At 51.3% G+C, this 14185-nt stretch overlaps 1 protein-coding gene across 2 annotated transcripts; it reads left to right on the forward strand.

The window, feature by feature from the left end:
- Nucleotides 1-373: 373 nt before the first annotated feature.
- Nucleotides 374-10985, forward strand: Crtc2 (CREB regulated transcription coactivator 2). Of its 2 annotated transcripts, none has more exons than XM_042682015.1 (14): nucleotides 374-662; nucleotides 3346-3447; nucleotides 3526-3643; nucleotides 4478-4538; nucleotides 5549-5617; nucleotides 5789-5892; nucleotides 5993-6022; nucleotides 6322-6386; nucleotides 6507-6556; nucleotides 6692-6936; nucleotides 7281-7687; nucleotides 9303-9572; nucleotides 10025-10211; nucleotides 10338-10985. In XM_042682015.1, the coding sequence occupies exons 1-14, from the start codon at nucleotides 510-512 to the stop codon at nucleotides 10553-10555; spliced, it is 2079 nt and encodes a 692-aa protein (XP_042537949.1). In that variant the 5' UTR covers nucleotides 374-509; the 3' UTR covers nucleotides 10556-10985. The 2 variants fall into 2 exon arrangements, with proteins under 2 accessions (XP_042537949.1, XP_042537950.1); XM_042682016.1 differs by lacking the exon at nucleotides 374-662 and adding an exon at nucleotides 835-855 and having other exon boundaries at nucleotides 3526-3642; nucleotides 4477-4538.
- Nucleotides 10986-14185: the final 3200 nt, after the last annotated feature.

Below are 14185 nucleotides of genomic sequence, written 5' to 3' on the forward strand. Positions count from 1 at the left end.
CACTCGCCCCAGTAGTCACCTTTCCTGAAAATGACCAAAAATTTCCTCCTTTGTCTCTTCCTTCTTTACTCCCTGTCTCCACCCCTTCCCTTTCCCTTCGTTTCCTCCCTCTCTCTCTCTCTCCCTCCCTCCCTCTTCCTTTCCTCTCCAAATCCCTCTCCCCTTCCTGTTCGTAGGCTCGGGGCGGGTGTGGAACTACATCTCCCAGTTGTCTCCGCGCGGAGACTAAGTGAGGGGTGGGGCGCGGGCCCGGGTTGCCGAGTCAGTGTGGCCGCCGGGGAGTGGAGTCCGCTTCCTCCTCGCGCCGCGTGGGTGCGGGCGAGGAGGAGGCGCGTAAACAAACTACGAATCCCGGCAGGACTTGCGCTCCAGGTCAGGGCTAGGTTGGGGCCGGGCCGCGGGGCTCGCGGAGGCGGCGGCGGAGGCTACGGCTGGAGGTGCCGGGCCGGGACCGCGGCGGAGGCCGTGGTTGAGACTGAGAAGGTGGCGGGGAGGGACGCGGGAGGAAGATGGCGACGTCGGGGGCGAACGGGCCCGGCTCCGCCACGGCCTCAGCTTCCAATCCGCGCAAGTTTAGTGAGAAGATTGCGCTGCAGAAGCAGCGTCAGGCCGAAGAGACTGCGGCCTTCGAGGAGGTGATGATGGACATCGGCTCCACCCGGGTGAGGGACCGCGTCGGGGAGCCGGAATGAAGAAGAGCAGTCCCCGAGCAGGGCAGAGAGGCGGGGCGGGGGCGGGAGCCGCAGCGCAGGAGGCGGAACGCGGTCGGGGCTACGGGCGCCGCCGTCTGGGAGGCGCGGGTTGAGGGCCGAGGGTCAGGAAGGCGGATTTTACTGGGGAGACCGACACCGAAAGGTTGGGGATGTGGGAGAGCCTGGGGGCTGAGTACATGAGACACGAGTGGTGGGACGAAGAGGGGAGATGAAGTCCAGCCGAAGAGGTGGTCTCTGTGCATCCCTCACGGAGTCGCCCTCGGAATTCCACCCAAGCATCCCCGATCTTGGGTTAGGGATTGGCAAAGGGGCTGGGGGCGGGGCGGTCTGTTGGTTCCTAATCTATTTCTTCTGAGTTTGTAATCTCCAAACTGGTCCCTGTGTACTGGTAAGCCACTCTGGGAGCTTGGTACCTACGGGAAAGGGCCCCTTGAGTGGTTTGATCAAGCAGTGCTGGGTATAATGGGGCAGGAAGTCCCCTCCTTCGTCCCGTCCCTTTGCTTCCTTTTTCAAATACTTCTTGTGGTTTCCTGACGTGAATGAAGGTGAGGTCCATTGCTCACAGACTAGTGCTTAGTGTTTTGCCCTGGCCATCTTAGAGGAAAAGTAGAGCTCTGGATCCCCAAACTGGGTAACCGATCAGCTAAGGTTGTGTAGAAGCTGATGGTTTGCCGAGCTCTCTGTAGGGGAGATGGCTACCTTGGGTGGAATGCTTTCGAGGGTCTTTTGGGGAGGTAATTTTTAATTCCACAAAGAACTTAAGGGCTCTGCCACTGCTCCCTCTGCAACCCTTCTGGTAATAGTTTCTTGCTTCCCACAGTTGGATGTCAGAGGGAACTAGAGGCAAGAGTTTTCCCCAGTTGCTTTGCTGTCCAAATTTAGGGACAATATTCTCAAAACAGCAGGTGAGGATATCCTAGTTTGATCCCTCATGGCAAAGAGCTGGAAAGAATCTAAGGGGAGAGATGGTGGAACATAAATGCTGAATTTCATGGCTCTTTCTTCTGGCCTGTGCTTGCTGCTATGACTGTGACTTGTATTTTTATGTGTATCTCCCTGTTAGTTTTTCTGTGTGTTTTTTCCCTTTGAGTCTCTGGGGACCTTGTGCTCTAGTTTGTGGGAGACCGAACAGAGAAAGATAAGTGAGGAGGCAAATCTGGTTTTGTGTGTGTGTGTGTGTGTGTGTGCACGCGCGTGCGTGCATGTACATGTGCTCCCGTAACCCACACTAACCGCCATGAGGAATTGTGATCTAATGTTGAATACTCCCACTAGAGCTTTTGATTATGGTGAGGGCAGACCAGAAGATGGCAAAGAAGCTCATTTCCAGCTGACAGCGTTGGGCCCTGCCCTCTGGACAGTGGTTCTAATCAAGGCATGGAGTGATCTTAGGGCTTGTGTGTACCAACAAAGGCTGTGAGAAACTTAAGTTGGGGCTTCTAGCTTGGTGGTGCTTTATTTTATCAAAAGACCCCATCTGCCCAATTTTCCTCTGCTGATGAACTTCTCTGCTACCTAGTAAAGGCTTGGGCTTGGGCCTAAGAACACAAGAATCTTGAGCTGGAGATGAGAGATACATAACTCAGTTTGTTACTTGGCCAGCTGGGAGTGTTCATGTAAGGCATTTAGTCCCTGGGGGCCTGTACTACTGAGTGGTCAGGGTTGCTAGATACATTCACAATGAGCTTGAAGTAGCCCATAGGTTATTATGCTGCCCACTGAACTCATTGAGCTGACCTAAACATAGTTCTGTGCAGCAGTGTGACCCTGTATGCTCTTAGAACTTACCCCTTCCCGGCTATCCTCCTCCCCATGGCCTTGTCCTGGCTGTACTTATTTGGCTGGTAGTAGTGGCTGAACCTTGGAAGTAGCTGCCTGTCTCTCACAAAGGGAGGTGAGATATGTAGACAGACTAAATCCAAGTTAGCTGAGGGTTTTAGTGTCTTACTTTTGTGTCCCCAAATTGGAGATAAGGCTAAGAAGATGGCTCTGGCCCAGGTTGGAATGCTCTTTCCCTCACACATCCTCCAGGCTTCCCTGCCAATTCAGGGTCATTTGGATTCAGAGGTAGAATGCCCTTGGTTTTGGCACTGTTTCTCTTGCATCTTCTAGTTTGGGAAGTGCAGGCTCTGTTGTAGCTTTGCTCTAAGATTGGACAAATGACTTGGCCCCCAAATCTATACTCTCCACAGTATGAAGTGGGGAGACAGGCAATAATGATTCTGTGACATCTACCTGTAGCCTTCCCCTTAACTTCTAATTAGTCTTGGTCACATCTGGAAATGAAGGCAGATATGCCTAATAGGCATCTGTCCCTGTGACCAGCCTGGGGACTCCTAGGAGCTCCACAAGGACTCTGCTTAGACTGATGCTGACCAAGACAGGTCCTCAACAGTGTCCAACAGAGTGCTGTCAGGCAGTAGTGGGCGCATTGATGAGGGTAGCCTGCAGAAGGGCTGGGGTGGATTGTTTGTATCCAGGCTCAGTGACCTTTTCCCCAGCACTGGCCTCTTTCTGGCAGATGCCTTAAAAGCAACAGGAGCATATTCTGGTGACAGGGATGGCAAGAATGGCCAATAGGAACAGAGCTCAGTACCCTGCCTAACATTCCCATTTGTCTCTCATGTCCCAGTTACAGGCCCAGAAACTGCGACTGGCTTACACAAGGAGCTCCCACTATGGTGGTTCTTTGCCCAATGTTAACCAGATTGGCTGTGGCCTGGCCGAGTTCCAGGTGAGTGGACACCAGCCAGGGAGAAGTGGAGGCTGCCAGTCTGATTTCCTTCCTGATTTCATCTGTCCATTTTGGCAGAGCCCCCTCCACTCACCTTTGGATTCATCTCGGAGCACTCGGCACCATGGGCTGGTGGAAAGGGTACAGCGAGATCCCCGAAGAATGGTGTCCCCACTCCGTCGATACCCCCGCCACATATCCTTCATAGAGGACCCGGGACAGGGAAGGGTGGGAAGAGATTGCAACTCATAGTTGAAAGGGACGTTAAATGTCCAATTCTGTCTTTCTCCAGATCTCCTTTCCCCAGCCTCTGAAAAGTGACCACCAGTCCTGTGTCCGTGCTGAATCCTGTTCTGTGTCCTGTGTTCTGTGCTAAGGAGTTGTTGCCTCTGAGACTATGCCCTCCTCTCTGGCTGGCTCCCTTCAGCTCACTTTCTGTACATCAGTTGTCCCCAATATATCTTCTGCTAAAGCAGGTCTCTTCTCCCATTTCTTTTTTTTTTTTTTTGTCAGTCGTGGGGCCTGAACTCTGGGCCTTGGTACCATCCCTGAGCTCTTTAGCTCAAGGTTAGCATGCTACCACTTGAGACACAGTGCCACTTCCGGCTTTTTCTGCTTATGTGGTGCTAAGGAATCAAACCCAGGGCCTCATGCATACAAGGCAAGCGCTCTACCACTGAGCCACCTTCCCAGCCCCCCCCCCACCCCCCCCCCGCCCCTTGTCACTGCTAACCCTGTCCAGACATGCTCCTATGCTCCTAGATTATTCCAGCTCCATAAGACCTGATTTCTATCTTTTTCTCTTTGTGCCTGGGATTGAACCCAGGGCCTCACATATGCCAAGCAAACCCTCTGCCACTCGCTACACCCCCACTTCTTTCTCTTCCATTCCTCAGTCCTTATGGCCCCCTATTGAGAAGGAGAAAGCTACAATTCTCTTGAAATAACTAGCTGCTTACCGCTGTTATTCTCTCTTCTGGTCTCTATCCCTTCTGTCCCTGCTATTTTTCTTTAACTAGCGTGGTTCACGTCGACAGTTCTCCCTACAGTCCTGCCTACTTATCTCCTCCCCCAGAGTCTAGCTGGCGAAGGTGAGTCCAGGGAAGGCAGAGGCTCCTGCCTACTCTTCAAGCGTCTAGAGGGGCTGGGCCAGAATAGTACCTACAGTTTCAATAGTATCTCTTTCAGCAACAGAGCTGGGAGGGTGGGGCAGCTGGAGTAGGTGATCAGAGTCCAGTCTTGGCCATGTTGACATGAGTGACCAAGCCTCCCTTTCCAGCCAGAGCAGGACCAATGGAGCTGTAGCCAAGTTGGGGTGTGTGTATGCGGGGGAGGAGAGAGTGACAGGGAGGCAGGGGGAAATGGCTGCCTTCTATCAGGGGTGCCTTCAGCCAGATGCAGTGCTATGACACGGTTAGATCTCTAAGCCCCTTCCCTGTCCATCTCAGCCCCAGTACTTAGATCTTGTGGCTGTGCCAGGTTCCAACATTCCTAGTTGGTTTGTCCTGACATGGAGGAGTTGAGAAGTTTGGGTTTTTTTGTTGTTGTTGTTGTTGGTTGAGGGGCCTGAACTCTGGGCCTGGGTGCTGTCTCTGAGCTCTTCAGCCCAAGGCTAGTGCTCTACTACTTGAGCCACAGCGCCACTTCCGGCTTTTTCTGTTTATGTGGTACTGAGGAATCGAACCCAGGGCTCATGCATGCAAGGCAAGCACTTTGGCACTGAGCCACTTCCCAACCAAGTTGAGAAGTTTGTTTTTTTTTTTTTGGGTCCGGTCGTGGGGCCTGAACTCTGGGCCTGGGCGCTGTCCCTCAGCTCTTGAGCTCAAGGCTAGCGCTCTACCACTTGAGCCACAGCGCCACTTCCGGCTTTTTGCTTATGTGGTGCTGAGGAATGGAACCCAGGGCCTCTTGCATGCAAGGCAAGCACTCTACCACTGAGCCACCTTCCCAGCCCCAAGTTGAGAAGTTTTTAAATCTCTTAGGTTGACTGGGATTTAAGGGTGTCACAGGCATGATTTCCAACTCCCATGTCATGTCCCATGTCTCCTTCTTTTCTGTTTCTAGTTCTCTCATCCTCAAGTGACTTATTTTTCTATCCTAGGACAATGCCCTGGGGCAACTTCCCAGCAGAGAAAGGGCAGCTATTTCGACTACCATCTGCACTTAACAGGTGATAGCTCTTGCCTTCTTTAGACTACATCTCATTTTATCTCTACTATCGCTGGGGCCCTACTCCCACAACCTCCACCCTGGTTTAATCCAGCTAGTGCTCACCCCTGTTGGGCAGGGGTTGGGGACCTGAAAGACTGTCACTGCCAGCTGCTTTCCACTCCCCCAACAGAACCAGCTCTGACTCTGCCCTTCATACAAGTGTGATGAATCCCAACCCCCAGGACACGTATCCAGGCCCAACACCTCCTAATGTTCTGCCCAGCCGCCGAGGAGGTGAGTGAGTGTGTCACAGTCTAGGGAATAGCTATGGAATTTTCCATTGAAGCAGGGAGGCAAGTAGGCATCACAGCCAACTCTATTGTATCCCTTGTAGGTTTGCTGGATGGCAAAATGGACTCTAAAGGTATGTGTTGTTCACAGCTGGTGGGTAACAAATACCAAAAGAATTTCTGGGATGTTGGAAATTGGCGCTGTGGCTCAAGCGATAGAGCGCTCGCCTTGAGCTGAATAGCTGAGGGATAGCGCCCAAGCCGAGTTCAAGCCCCATGACCGACAAAAAAAAAAAAAAAGAATTTCTAGGATGCTTTTGGAAAATACATTCAGAGTTGGGGAACAAGACTCCCTCTCGTCTGCCTCTGCTTCCTGTCCTGCCTTTCTGGTCCCTTCTCCAGCCTTCCCATCACCACTGTTTCTCTTTTCAAGTCCCTGCTATTGAGGAGAACTTGCTAGATGACAAACATTTGCTGAAACCATGGGATGCTAAGAAGGTAGGTGTGGACCGCCGGGTGTCATCCACTCTCCCTGTGCTCTCCTTTCCATGGGACAGGCTTCTCATGCTTCCCATGGAGCTTGGTGCTTGTTTTCCATATTCTTCCTTCTCTCTTCAGCTGTCCTCATCCTCCTCCCGACCTCGATCCTGTGAAGTCCCTGGAATTAAGTAAGTGTCGCTCTAAGGTTTGCCAAGGAGTAAGAGAGAGGGAAATGTAGAGAAATGTGGAAGACTACTCTCTTGCACTGCCTTTACCAACACCTTCCTTGAATTTATACCCTTCTTTTTCCATCTTTCTCTTAGCATCTTTCCATCTCCTGACCAGCCTGCCAACGTGCCTCTCCTCCCACCTGCCATGAACACGGGGGGCTCCCTACCTGACCTCACCAACCTGCATTTCCCCCCACCACTGCCCACCCCTCTGGATCCTGAGGAGACCGCCTACCCCAGCTTGAGTGGGGGCAACAGTACCTCTAATTTGACTCACACCATGACCCACCTGGGTATAAGTGGAGGTCTGGGACTGGGCCCAGGCTATGAGACGTCAGGTGAGTGGCTGTCCTGGCTATGTGCCGTAGATGCTGTCTGGCTAGAGGGATGATGAGAAGGGAAGCTTGCACTAAGATCCTGTAGCTTCCCACCAGTCCTCCAACCCTGCACTCCAGAGTCTCCTCACTATAGTTTTCAGTCTATAAAAATGGGTAGGTATAGCTTTTCCTCAAAAGAAGATGGAGAGGAACCCCCATGTGGGCAGCGCCGATTCACTGTCAGGGACAGGGCAGGAAGAGCATCGTGTTGCCATAGTCTGGTCACTGCTGCCCATTTTGGGTGGAAAGGGACCCAGTTCCCATCAGTAATGTTGCCATCTCTGGTTTTTTGTCTGTACCTGCAGGACTTCACTCACCTCTCAGCCACCCATCCCTGCAGTCCTCCCTAAGCAACCCCAACCTCCAGGCATCCCTGAGCAGTCCTCAGCCCCAGCTCCAGGGTTCCCACAGTCATCCCTCACTGCCAGCCTCTTCCTTGGCCCACAATGCACTGCCCACCACCTCTCTAGGCCACCCATCACTCAGCGCCCCGGCCCTCTCTTCTTCCTCTTCCTCATCCTCCACTTCATCTCCTATCCTGGGTGCCCCTCCTTACCCACCTTCTACTCCTGGGGCTTCCCCCCGCCATCGTCGTGTGCCCCTCAGCCCCCTGAGTTTGCCCGCGGGCCCAGCCGACGCCAGAAGGTCCCAACAGCAGCTGCCCAAACAGTTTTCGCCAACAATGTCACCCACCTTGTCTTCCATCACTCAGGTATGCGTGGTCACCTTCCCCACATGTCTGTCTCCCTTCCCCTTCTCCTTTCCCTCCCAAAATCTCACCCTTGCACCCTTTTTTTCTGCAGCTTCCTCCTCACTTCCCACCCTCTTCTCACTTCCTTGACTCATCATCCCCTTCTGCTCCTTTCCTTCCCAAGCCCCATCTTTTGTCCATCTTTCTCTTTGCTTAGGAGTGCAAACCTTGGGGTTAAGCATTTTGGTTTCATAGAGCATGTTGGCTCTGCTTCTTGTTAGCAGACTCCTCTGTCGAGTGGTTTAACTTTTTTAGGCCTCAGTATTCTCATTATAAAACAAGGATGATTTTGTAAATATCAAATACAATAATGTACCTGAAGTACTTAGCACCAGAATGTAGCTTATCTTTCCCTTTTCTCCTCTATTCCTATCTTTTTGTCTGTGGTAACTCCCAACCCCTACCTTTGTCCTATCCCATTCCTCTCCCATTTTCCTAATTTCCTTTGAAGAATTCATAGAACCAGAGAATGTCAGAGCATGGAGCCTGATCCCTCATACTTCACAGTGGAGGAAACAGGGGGCCCCGTTTCCATAGCAAGCTAAGAAGAATTGGGACTGAAAGTCAAATATTGATTTCAGGGCTTTCTCCTTAGAGCTAACATTGTCAGCTTTACCCTTTTTCCCATCCTTTTCCCTTTTTTTTTTTTTTTTCCCCCAGTCGGTTGTGGGGCTTGAACTCTGGGCCTGGGCACTGTCCCTGAGCTCTTCAGCTCAAGGCTAGTGCTCTACCACTTGAGCCACAGTGCCACTACTGGTTTTCTGGTGGTTTATTGGAGATAGTCTCATGGACTTTCCTGTCCGGGCTGGCTTTGAACCACAATCCTCAGATCTCAGCCTCCTGAGTAGCTAGGATTACAGGCGTGAGCCACCAGTGCTCAGCTTCCTCTTTTCTTCTCTATTTTCACTCCCCTTTTCCTTCACCCTAGTGCTCTTCTTTTCCCCTCCTCTGCCCTACTTTCCTCCTCCATTACTGTTCCCTGGATGTGTGTTTTATGTTCCATCTTTACTCTCCTATAGGAAAGACGAAAGCCATGCCAGCAAGCACTGTGTCAAGTGGAGGAAACTTCCTCTTTTCTTTCCTCCTTTCCCTTTCTCACTCCATTTGGCTTTAGAACAGCAGCTCTCATCTTCACTGTGGGGTTACCTGTCACTTGTGTGGTGTGTCACAAACACTCCATTACTAACAACCATTTAAGTACCAAGGTTTAGGAATGATTCATTTCTGGATTGGATACAGAATTCACCTGTTCTTAGTTACACTTAGCACTTACATCTGATACCCTTGAGATGTCCAAGGGTATATGGAGCATTGGGGGATTTGCTAGTTGATTTGTAGACAGGGTCTCATTGCATATAGCTCAGTCTGGCCTTGATCTGAAGATCCTCCTGCTCAGCCTCCTGTGTGCTAGGATTACAGGCATGTACCATCAATCACACTGGTTGGGTTTAGACTATTGTTAAATTTGTGTTGAGAATGGGAGTGGCTTAGTGGGTGGAGAGCCCCAAGACTAAGAGTTCTTTTGGAGGAGTCGTACCTAGGGGTAAGCCTTCTTTTTTTCCTTGCTTCCTTTTAGGGCGTCCCCCTGGACACTAGTAAACTGCCTACTGACCAACGGCTGCCCCCCTACCCATATAGTCCCCCAAGTCTGGTTCTGCCCACCCAACAGCCCACCCCAAAGCCTTTACCGCAGCCAGGGCTGCCCTCCCAGACCTGCTTAGTGCATCCCTCCGGTGGGCAGCCTCCAGGCAGGCAGCTGCACTATGGGACACTGTACCAACCTGGGTCTAGTGGGCATGGGCAACAGTCTTACCACCGACCAATCAGCGACTTCAGCCTGGGGAATGTGAGTACTAGCGCTCCAAGCCCAGAATCAGGGGAGGGGCTCAGGGTGGGTCAGGAGGCCTGTGTCATCTCTCGTGCATTCTGAATTGGGAGAGGTAACACAGGCCAGATAACACAGCACTGCCAGCTTGGGGCTCCTGTCTTCCCTTGTTTGATCCCTTCTCCTGCCCCTCTGTTTCCGCTCAGCTTGCTCTTTGATGACTCCTGCCTTGACCTGTTCTCTTCCTGGCATGCACATGCTCTGGCCCAGCAGGTACGGTGCCCACACCTACTTCGGGCCCCGTGCTTGCTTTTGTTGCTCTGCTTGCTGCCACCTCCCTCTGTCTTTGCCTCTGTTGCTGGGGTGGATGAAGATTGCTGGGCAAAAAGGGGACATGTTAACAGGCAAGCAGGGGCAGGCAAAACACCCTGTTTGCAGTCCACTTCTTCAAGGTCTATCTTGTGTGCCTATAGCTGGAGCAGTTCAGCCTGGAGAGCCCATCAGCCAGCCTGGTGCTGGATCCTCCTGGCTTTTCTGAAGGGCCTGGATTTTTAGGGAGTGAGGGGCCAATGGGTGGCCCCCAGGATTCTCATGCCCTCAACCACCAGAACATGACCCATTGTTCCCGCCATGGCTCAGGACCTAACATCATCCTCACGGGTAAGGGGGTATGGGTGGTCATAGAGAATGGAAGAAGGGATTGATATCTTTATGGATGTGGTGGAATTGGGAGGTTTAGGAATAGTTTATGGGGCACGGTTCCTCACCTGTCTCTTGTATCCATAGGAGATTCCTCTCCAGGTTTCTCTAAGGAGATTGCAGCAGCCCTGGCTGGAGTTCCTGGCTTTGAGGTGTCAACTGGGTTGGAGCTGGGGCTGGGACTGGAAGATGAGCTGCACATGGAGCCACTGGGCCTGGAAGGGCTAAACATGCTGAGTGACCCCTGTGCCCTGCTTCCCGATCCTGCTGTGGAGGATTCATTCCGCAGTGACCGGCTACAGTGAGAGGACCTCACCACCATCCTTTTTGGCCCCATCCCCTGTCACTGTTCTTTTCCTCCCTCCCCCCTGGCCAGTAGAGACGCCACTCTCTGCCCCCAGATCCTCTTTCTAACATGAATGAAGGGTCCTAAGGATGAGAAAAAGCAAGGGGCTTTCTCCAGTGGCCCCTGACTTATGCACAATGGGTAGGCCTGGGGGAACTCAAGGGAGGGCTTAAAGCACTTGTAACTTTGAAAACCGTCTGTCTGGAGGTCAGAGCCTGTTGGGAAGCAGGGGTAGAGAAGGACCCCGGAGGCAGGGCTTATCTGGATGCCCAGGGGTGGGCAGTGCCAGCCCCTCCTCACCACTCTTCCCCTTGCAATGGAGGAGAGAGCCAGAGTGGATATTATTTTTTATTAAATATATTATATGTTAATAAAAAAATCCTATCAAATCTTTTAGTGTGGTTGGCTACTATTTCAGTGTGTGGCTGTGGGTCTAGGGACTTTGTGATATCTTACATCTAATTTTCTTTTTTTGTGGTTCTGGGGTTTGAACTCAGGACATATGAGCTTGCTAAGTAGGCACTCTACCACTTGAGCAGTAGTACCTCTAGCCCATAAGACTTTTTTTTTTTCTTTTTCTTTTTTTTTGGGGGGGGGGTCCGGTCGTGGGGCCTGAACTCTGGGCCTGGGCGCTGTCCCTCAGCTCTTCAGCTCAAGGCTAGCGCTCTACCACTTGAGCCACAGCGCCACTTCTGGCTTTTTTCTTTTTGCTTATATGGTGCTGAGGAATCGAGCCCAGGGCCTCATGCATGCAAGGCAAGCGCTCTACCACTGAGCCACCTTCCCAGCCTTTTTTTTTTTTTTCTTTTTCTTTTTGGTTGTGGGGCTTGAACTCTAGGCCTGGGCACTGTCCCTGAGCTCTTCAGCTCAATGCTAGTGCTCCATCACTTGAGCCACAGCGCCACTTCTGGTTTTCTGGTGGTTAATTGGAGATAGGAGTCTCATGGACTTTTTTACCCAGGCTGGCTTTGAAGCACGATCCTTAGATCTCAGCCTCTTGAGTAGTTAGTTAGGATTACAGGCGTGAGCCCTGGTGCCTGGCCATTTTTTTTCCTTGTTGGTTATGGAGCTTGAACTTAGGGCCTGTGTGCTGTCCCTGAGCTTCTTCACTCAAGGATACTGCACTGCCACTTTGAGCCATAGCTCTATTTCTGGTTTTCTGGTGGTTATTGGAGGTAAGAGTCTCAAATTGCTGGGTGCCAGTGGCTCATGCCTGTAATTTTAGCTACTTAAGAGGTTGGGATCTGAGAATTGTGGTTCAAAGCCAGCTCAGACAGAAAAGTATCATGAGATTTTTTTTTTTTTTTTTGTCGGTCGTGGGGCTTCAACTCTGGGCTTGGGTGCTATCCCTGCTCTTCAGCTCAAGGCAAGTGCTCTACCACTTGAGCCACAGCACCACTACTGTTTTTCTCACGGACTTTCCTGCCTGGGCTGGCTTTGAACCTCGATCCTCAGATCTCAGCCTCTTGAGTAGCTAGGATTACATGTGTGAGCCACCAGCACTCAGCTAAAAAGTAAGTTTTTTTGGTCAGTCGTGGAGCTTGAATTCTGGGCCTGGGCCTGCTGGGCCCTGTCCCTCAGCTCTTCAGCTCAAGACTAGCACTCTACCACCTGAGCCACAGCACCACTTCCAGCTTTTTCTGCTTATGTGGTGCTGAGGTATTGAACTCAGGGCCTCATGCATGCGAGGCAAGCACTCTACCACTGGGCCACCTTCCCAGCCCTCCATGAGATTTTTTTTTTTTTTGTCAGTCGTGGGGCTTGAACTCTGGGTTTGGGCGCTGTCCCTCAGCTCTTCAGCTCAAGGCAAGCACTCTACCGCTTGAGCCACAGTGCCACTTCCGGTTTTCTAGTAGTTTATTGGAGATAAAAGTCTCACAGTCTTTCCTGCCCAGGCTGGCTTTGAACCTCGATCCTCAGATCTCAGCCTCCTGAATAGCTAGGATTATGGACATGAGCCACCAGCGCCCAGCTCCATGAGATTTTTTTATGCCAGTCCTGGGGCTTGAACTCAGGGCCTGGGCTCTGTCCTCGAGCCTCTCTGTGCTCTAGGCTAGTGCTCTACCACTTGAGCCACAGTACCACTTCAAGCTTTTTCTTTTTCTTTTTTTTTGGGGTCTGGTCGTGGGGCTTGAACTCTGGGCCTGGGCGCTGTCCCTCAGCTCTTCAGCTCAAGGCTAGCGATCTACCACTTGGGCCACAGCGCCACTTCCAGTTTCTGGTTTATTGGAGATAAGGGTCTCATGGACTTTTCCTGTCCGGGCCGGCTTTGAACCGCCATCCTCAGATCTCAGCATCCTAAGTAGCTAGATTATAGGTATGAGCCACTGGTGCCAGCATTTCAAGCTTTTTCTGAGTAGTTTATTGGAGATAAGTCTCAGCACCCTGGCCCTGAGTTCAAGTCCCACAATCAGAAAAAAAAAAAAAGTCTTACAGACTTTCCTGGAGGTTGGCTCCAAACTTGTGATCCTTAGAGCTAAGCCTCCAGAGTAGCTAGGATTATAGACATGAGCCACCAGCGCCCAATCCATAGGATATTTTATCTATTGAGTATTTTATATTTAAGCCCTACTGCTCTCTGGAAAGTCCCATAATCTCAGATTTGTACACAAAATTGGACATAGAGGCCCAAGATAGATACAGGTTTCCATGGCCAAAATTGGACATAGAGGCCCAAGATAGATACAGGTTTCCATGGATAGCAGCAAAGTTCATATGCCACACATTTAGGGTTCTGCTGCAGGAGCATCAAGGGGCTGGCCAAGCAGGTTACTCCTCTTCCATCAGACTTTCAAGAAGAGGGCATTTAATAACTTAGGAACTTCAGGTATAGGTATGTGATGGCATGTCCACTCTCATGCCAGTACTGGGTCTTGAATTCAGGGCTTTGCAAGCTTTTACTTCCCTCAAGGCTGGCATTCTACTACTTGAGCCATAATTTCACTTCCAGTTTTTTGCTGGTTAACAGAAGATAAGTCTCAAGGACTTTCCTGTCCCAGCCAGCTTTTTTTTTTTTTTTTTTTTGCCAGTCCTGGGGCTTGAACTCAGGGCCTGAGCACTGTCCCTGAGCTTTTGCTCAAGGCCAGCACTCTACCACTTGAGCCACAGCACCACTTCCAGCTTTTTTCTGTTTATGTGGTACTGAGGAATCAAACCCAGGGCTTTATGCATGCTAGCAAGCACTCTACCACTAAGCCACATTTTCAGCACCAAAGATATATTTGTCTTTTTCTTTCTTTCTTTCTTTCGTTTTGAGGTTGTAGGCCTGGGCACTGTCCCTGAGCCTCTTTGTGCTCAAGGCTAGCTCTCTACCACTTGAGCCACAGAACCACTTTCCCCAGCCAGCAGATCATGAGTAGCTAGGAGGGCAGCCATGAGCCACTACTAGCACTTGGCCGCTGACTCCCTTCTTTATGGTCTTTTAAGCTTGGAAGTTCTCTGCAATCCTGACCCCAAACTAGATCTTAGGAGGCTCTCATTCCCACCCCCTTCCTACGCATGAATTCACTTAACCCTCTCCATTTACTGAACAGCTCCTTGGAGGCTAACTATGTGCATTCCTCTCCCGCCCCTTCCCGTAGTACTGGGT

The sequence above is a fragment of the Dipodomys spectabilis genome, unplaced genomic scaffold, assembly GCF_019054845.1.
Source record: "Dipodomys spectabilis isolate Male_0828 unplaced genomic scaffold, ASM1905484v1 ptg000069l, whole genome shotgun sequence".
NCBI classification, from domain to species: Eukaryota; Metazoa; Chordata; class Mammalia; order Rodentia; family Heteromyidae; genus Dipodomys; species Dipodomys spectabilis.

Bases quoted from the DNA above. Each gene is read 5' to 3' on its own strand.
- Crtc2 (XM_042682015.1), top strand. From the start codon at position 510: ATGGCGACGTCGGGGGCGAACGGGCCCGGCTCCGCCACGGCCTCAGCT. The intron at 6,387-6,506 runs GTAGGTGTGGAC...TTCTCTCTTCAG, and splicing joins AACCATGGGATGCTAAGAAG to CTGTCCTCATCCTCCTCCCG. The intron at 6,937-7,280 runs GTGAGTGGCTGT...CTGTACCTGCAG, and splicing joins CCCAGGCTATGAGACGTCAG to GACTTCACTCACCTCTCAGC.